The sequence below is a fragment of the Chrysemys picta genome, unplaced genomic scaffold (assembly GCF_011386835.1).
Source record: "Chrysemys picta bellii isolate R12L10 unplaced genomic scaffold, ASM1138683v2 scaf232, whole genome shotgun sequence".
NCBI classification, from domain to species: domain Eukaryota; kingdom Metazoa; phylum Chordata; order Testudines; family Emydidae; genus Chrysemys; species Chrysemys picta.
Genome location: NW_027052939.1, coordinates 76,368 through 82,215, shown reverse-complemented (window position 1 = coordinate 82,215; position 5,848 = coordinate 76,368). Strand labels below are relative to the sequence as shown.

General features: G+C 50.0%; 1 protein-coding gene across 1 annotated transcript; it reads left to right on the top strand.

Annotated features, from left to right (window-relative positions):
* Positions 1-667: 667 nt before the first annotated feature.
* Positions 668-3,567, top strand: LOC135978375 (transmembrane protein 179B-like). Its single transcript, XM_065579332.1, has 3 exons — positions 668-1,061; positions 1,646-1,724; positions 2,334-3,567. The coding sequence occupies exons 1-3, from the start codon at positions 1,018-1,020 to the stop codon at positions 2,487-2,489; spliced, it is 279 nt and encodes a 92-aa protein (XP_065435404.1). The 5' UTR covers positions 668-1,017; the 3' UTR covers positions 2,490-3,567.
* Positions 3,568-5,848: the final 2,281 nt, after the last annotated feature.

Here is a 5,848-nt window from a genome sequence, read left to right as displayed (position 1 = left end):
CTTAGAGTTGTTCATGCCAAGCTACTGGCTAGGTGGCCTGGACATGAGGATGGAGCCGAGTCTTGTCAGATGCACGTCTGATGCTCCTGGAGGGTGGTTGCAGAACCAGACTCAAAGTTCTCCGTTTTTAGAGTCTGTCTTTAGAGGAATTCATCCTCATTCAAATCCATAGGGTTTGCTTCGTCATGCTGTTTTCACATTTGAAGTGATAATCAATTACTGTTCTCACGTTTAAAATGATAGTCCATCATATTATTATCTTGTTCTTCGGTTCTTCAGCCCCTCCGTCCTTGGGGTAGTTGGGGTGGATTCCGGTTTGCCCTATGGGGTCATCCAGTTATCTCCATCCCGCGCATTCTTCGGCCAAATGTTCCTGGGTAGTTATTATTTATTAGGCTGGCACTTCAACCTTTTATTACTCATTCAAACATACGTTTACAATCACACCCTATTTCACGTAACTTAACTATTCCCAAATCATTAGAGCAAGACAGACTCCAATGAATCTATCCGTGCCACTTGTCACACATGAAAAGAAAACAAGCAAGATAGGTATGTAAAAGTGGAGGAACAACAAATTTTGTTCCTGAATTCAGAAAAAAACATTGTGTAACATGTTGTTATCTTATCACTTTTAGGACAAACTCTTTGTTTCTGAATGTTTTTCTACAATTAGCACAGACCTTGCAAACTAACAGGCCTGCGTCAAACTCAGCAGGCTGAGCAAACGAGCTGAGAGACCTATTTCTTTCTAATAATACAAGCCGTATCCGGGGTCTGTACTGGACCATATTTTCCCCAAAATAATTAATGTATTAATTATTACTTTTAATCCAACACTACCCCTCTGTCGGAAGGGCCGGGAAGAAGGAAGTGAGGGGGTGGAGGGTCGGCAGGGTGCTATATTGGGCGCCATGAAGGCGTGACTCCAGGGGGTGCCCAGGACGACCCTACGGATGCTGCTAAGGGAAAAATCTTCCGGCTGGCGTGCATGTGGCGTGCACACACCTGGTTGGAATGGACATGAACAACACATCTCGAAGAACAATAATTACAAGAAGGTGAGTAACAACAAGAATCAAAGCAGCTCTGCTGAGGAACCTGCGGGAGCAGATTGCCCAGTATCTCCGCGAGAGTTTCCTGGAGATCTCTGAGGGAGATTCACGTGAAGTGAGGGAATGTATCAACAGCCTGTTCCACCGCTCAAATTAGGCATGATGTGGGAGACAAGCCTGCTTTCTTCAACCCTCCTGCCCCCAGCAATTCCCAAAATCAGATCCACTTACTGGGGCCTCCTCTCCTGTTTGTGCTTCGCCAATATCCGACTGCTGTGACCGGCTAGGCTCCTCCGGGGAGGAATGAGCTCCTGGCTGAAGGCATCTCTGGCCTCTGAGTCCTCCTCTACCGCTGGTTTCCCCTCCCCTTCTTCATCCAAGATGGCCTCCTCCTGGCTCGGTCCACTCTCCGCCGGCAATGAAGTCAATGAAGTATCCACAGGGGACTTCACAGTGGAGGTGGGATCACCACCGAGTATTGCGTCCAGCTCTTTGTAGAACCGGCAGCCCGTGTGCACAGCACACGTGTGGGATTTCTCCTCTAGTTCTCCAGCTAATCCATGCTCTGTCCTTTCTTAACTCCACTCTAGCTGCCAAGAGGTCCAGCACACACAGTGGTTCCCACAGTATAATGCAGCAAGGTTCTACAACAATCTCTACAGTGCTGAGGTAAGAATTAACCCAGGGCTAGGGGGCAGCAGCTGACGGGGGCGGAGGGAACAGCAGAACTTCTGCCCCCAAGAGTTTCAAGGAGGGCTAGCCATTGCTGTGAGAAACAGGGAAGCACAGCAGCACGAACACAGCATGAGCGGCTTGTGAGAACCATTATTCTCAGGCCCCTGGTTTGGGCCCCGGCCCATTAGAGGAGACCACGGGGGAGGGAAAGAGGGTGGACTCTATCCCATTAACAGTCAGTCCCTTTACTATTAGTGAGGAAATTCCGCTTGCTGCAGTGCAGTCAGCTTGGGGGACTCCAGGCAGCCGGATTTAGTATCTCGGTGGCCCCTGATGTTTGTAGGTGAGCTAAGAACGAAGTCGAACACCCTCATGCTTCGGGGGAGGAGGGAATCCCACCCCACGTGGGCCAGGTGTGGTACAGCCAGGTGTTCACTGATGAAGCAGCAGGCAGGACAGACAACTGTACAAGCAAATGGTCTGGCTGCCTCTTCCTGGGGCAGGGGCTTTGGAGGAACTGTCTGAGGAAGACGGGCAGGGAGGGCAATACACAGCCATGTTTCACCAACCCCCTGCTACCTGTGGTTCTCCCCACTCCGACAGGCGGCTGCCTGGGTGAACTTCTTCTGGTGTCTGCTGATGGTCCTGATGCTCGTGCAGCGCAGACAGGAAGCCCCGTTCCAGCTCCTGCAGCGCAACGACCCCGAGTGGAGCTCCGAGACAGACGCCATCTTTGGTGCCCGGCCACAGAGGCCATGAGACTGGGAGGGACAAGCAGCCTCAGTTTGGGCAAGGGGGGGAATGTGTTTGTGTGTGAGAGAGAGAGAGCGCACGCACGAAGGGGGGAGAGGAGAGGGCTGGAAGCATCCCCCTTCCCCCTCCCCCCGTGCCTTTCTTCTGGCTTCAGGGGTGCTCTGCTTGTCCTCCTCTGGCCATTCTGGTTCTTGATAGAGAGGGAAGCCAATGGACTGGCCAGTAATCCTGGCTGTCTGGCGTGATCCCACTCATAGTCCCAACCTCCAGTACCTGTCTCCTCCCACCTCCACCCGTACAGAGGGGGTGGGCCAGGGCTAGGGTTCACCTCGCACACAGGCACCCTACGGGGGGGCGGGGTGTTCTGAATATGAGAGGATCTCAGCACAGACATGAGCTGTGCAGCGCTCCTTGACATCCCCACCGGAACCCACTGTTGACACTGCAGGTTCTGTAATCCTTGGATCTGAGGGACACCGGCAGCCAGATCCAATCTCCCCTCCCCCAAAGCTCTCTGATGTCAGTGTGATGGGCTTTATGTAAGACCGTGGGGTGCATCTGCTTTAAATACCAGAGACACTGGGAGTGCATGAGCCCATTCCAGCTGGGCGTGTGTAATCACAGAACTAGCTTAGTGGAGGCAGAGCGATTCTTCTCAGGGAGTGGGGAAAGGAGGGCTTAGAGCGGGCCCCTGCCCGGATGGGAGAGACAAGCCCCAGCAGCACCACTGTGACACTCGTTACAGGATGTGGGGCCCAAGTGCCAATGGGCTGGGTGTCCGATTGTCCAAAGCTGGTTGCCGTACCCTCTCAGCGAGAGGGCACCTCATTTCAGGAGCCAAAGAGAGAATGCCAGCTGCCTAACTGCAGGCGATCCTGCTGGGCCAACAAGTCCCTTCCACGGGGTGTTTGAAGACCAGAGCAAGAGGGAAGGGCCCATTCATGCCTAAATGCCTCTGCAGACCCCGCTCCTGCTCAGGGGTCTGGATCTCCTTGCACCATTATTGTATGTGGAACTGGGCCCGTTTCTTGTGCCTTTTCATTTTGTATTAATCCTTGTTATTAAAATGATGATTTTCACCAGATCAGCTTGTGCAGGGGCCATTTAGTCTTCCTGGAAACCCCCCCAGATGCTGTTACTACTCAGTACAACCGCATGTGGAGACCCACACCCAGCTATATTGCATGAATGCTACCAGAGCCACTCATGAATCACACAAAGAAAGGCACCACCCAAATCCCCCCAGCTCCCAGCACTGTACCTCAGGAATATACCATCTTGCACTGCTCAAGATGAGTAATGCAGATTTATTAACTGGTTCACCACTTCATCAATGGAAAATGGACATGCCCCAGCCTTTGTGACCTGAGCAGATTTACCAAACGCTTCAGGCAAACTTGCTGGAGTTACCAAAAGAAAAGAAAAGATAAGCATGCAGTCTAAACTCTCAAGCTATAGACTGGGTGACATCTAGATTAAGCAGTTTTTCTCACTGCACTGGATATTGCAGGTTGGTCACAGTTTTTCATCTGCAGGCTTTTCCTCTTAGCCTCAGGACAATCTCTTCATCTCCAGCTTTCTTGTTGCCTTCAGCGTAGGTAGGGGAGAAGAGAAAGGATGAAGCATGTGGCCACTGTGTTGTGTTTTATACCCTTGGTCCATGTGCTTGAAGAAAACAAGTCCAGGCATGTCTGGTGGGCATTGCTGAGTCCCTAGAGCAATTCTCTGGTGTGGCCTTGTGCAAGTGAGTCATTGCATTGTAGCTCCCTTGCTGGACAATGGCTATTGATGGTTGTTTGACACCCACCCTGATGTTGGTTAGCTCCTTTGTTCTTGTCTCTGGGGATCTACCCTGTTTCCCCGAAAATAAGACATCCTCCGAAAATAAGGCCTACTTACAGTTTTGCCTCTCGTTGTAATATAAGGCATCCCCCCGATAATAAGACCTCCCCGATAATAAGGCATCCACCGATAATAAGGCATTTTTCATTTCTGAAAAATAAGACATCCCCTGAAAATAAGACCTAGCGCATCTTTGGGAGCAAAAATTAATATAAGACACTGTCTTATTTTCGGGGAAACAGGGTAATATCTGGGCTATTCCTCAGCCTATTTTAGTGGCATCCAGATAACCCAATATCATGACTTCATATGCACTAATGATACACATATTTAGATAGAACAATGGCTTTCAGCGGATCATAATGGAAAATGGACATGCCCCAGCCTTTGTGGCGGGAGGGATAGCTCAGTGGTTTGAGCATTGGCCTGCTAAACCCAGGATTGTGAGTTCAGTCCTTGAAGGGGCCATTTAGGGATCTGGGGCAAAAATCTGTCTAGGGATTGGTCCTGCTTTGAGCAGGGGGTTGGACTAGATGACCTCCTGAGGTCCCTTCCAACCCTGATATTCTATGATAACCTTTCCCCAATACCTCTCCTGGCATGATTTAGATGAAATATCACAATCATATATACACGATGACTATGGGGGTTACAGGGCGCTCCCCCCGGGATATAGAATGTCACAATAGTGTGCTCTGTTTGGTTGGGGCACCGTATCCTGAGCCTAACTGTTCTGTTCATTCCCTCTGGGGCACCTGGCATTGGCCACTGTCGGAAGACAGGACACTGGACTAGATGGATCATTGGTCTGACCCAGTATGGCCGGTCTCATGTTCTTATGGACTTGTCATCCAGTCATCGCAAGGCCCTCTATAAACATTCTGGTATCAGTGCGGCTCCGTAAGATGGAACAGGATCTAGGTCCTGTCTTCAGTACTTAGTGGATTCCCATTCCAATGATATCTGAGCCCCTCGCAATCTCTTAACGTATTTATGTTCACGACATCCCTGAGATGAACGGCAGGGCTGTTATTCCCATTGACCAGATGGCGAAGTGAGGCACAGGGAAGCTATGTGACTTGCCCAGGGTGACAGGTCTGGGTCTCCCAAGTCCTAGGCTAGTGCCCCACAGCAGCTCTCCATCTTACAAAGGGGGACACCAAAGCACAGGCTGGGAAAGTGACTTAAAAGTTCAGTTACACAGTGAGTCAAAGGAACTAAGAAATGAATTCAAATTTACAGTGAAATTAGGGAAGAAAAGAGGGCAGATTTTGTTGCACAGAGCATGAGGCAGAACCTTTTAAACAAAATCCTTGAGGCTTTTACGTACAACATGCAAGAGATACCATATTCTGGCCCAGTATGAAAGTACAAGGTGAGTTACTGCAGTATGTGTATAGCACCTAAGGCAAAAATACCGAAGAATCAACAATTGTGTAGGCACCCAGTAGCTTTTGATGGCACCCCAGGGTGCATAGAAACGCCTTGAGATAGATTAAATAGTTGCCAAAAGAAAAGTAATT

Coding starts and splice junctions, on each gene's coding strand:
- LOC135978375 (XM_065579332.1), top strand. CDS start 1,018: ATGGACATGAACAACACATCTCGAAGAACAATAATTACAAGAAG. Junction 1,062..1,645: donor AGAACAATAATTACAAGAAG/GTGAGTAACAAC, acceptor ACTCCACTCTAG/CTGCCAAGAGGTCCAGCACA. Junction 1,725..2,333: donor ACAATCTCTACAGTGCTGAG/GTAAGAATTAAC, acceptor CCACTCCGACAG/GCGGCTGCCTGGGTGAACTT.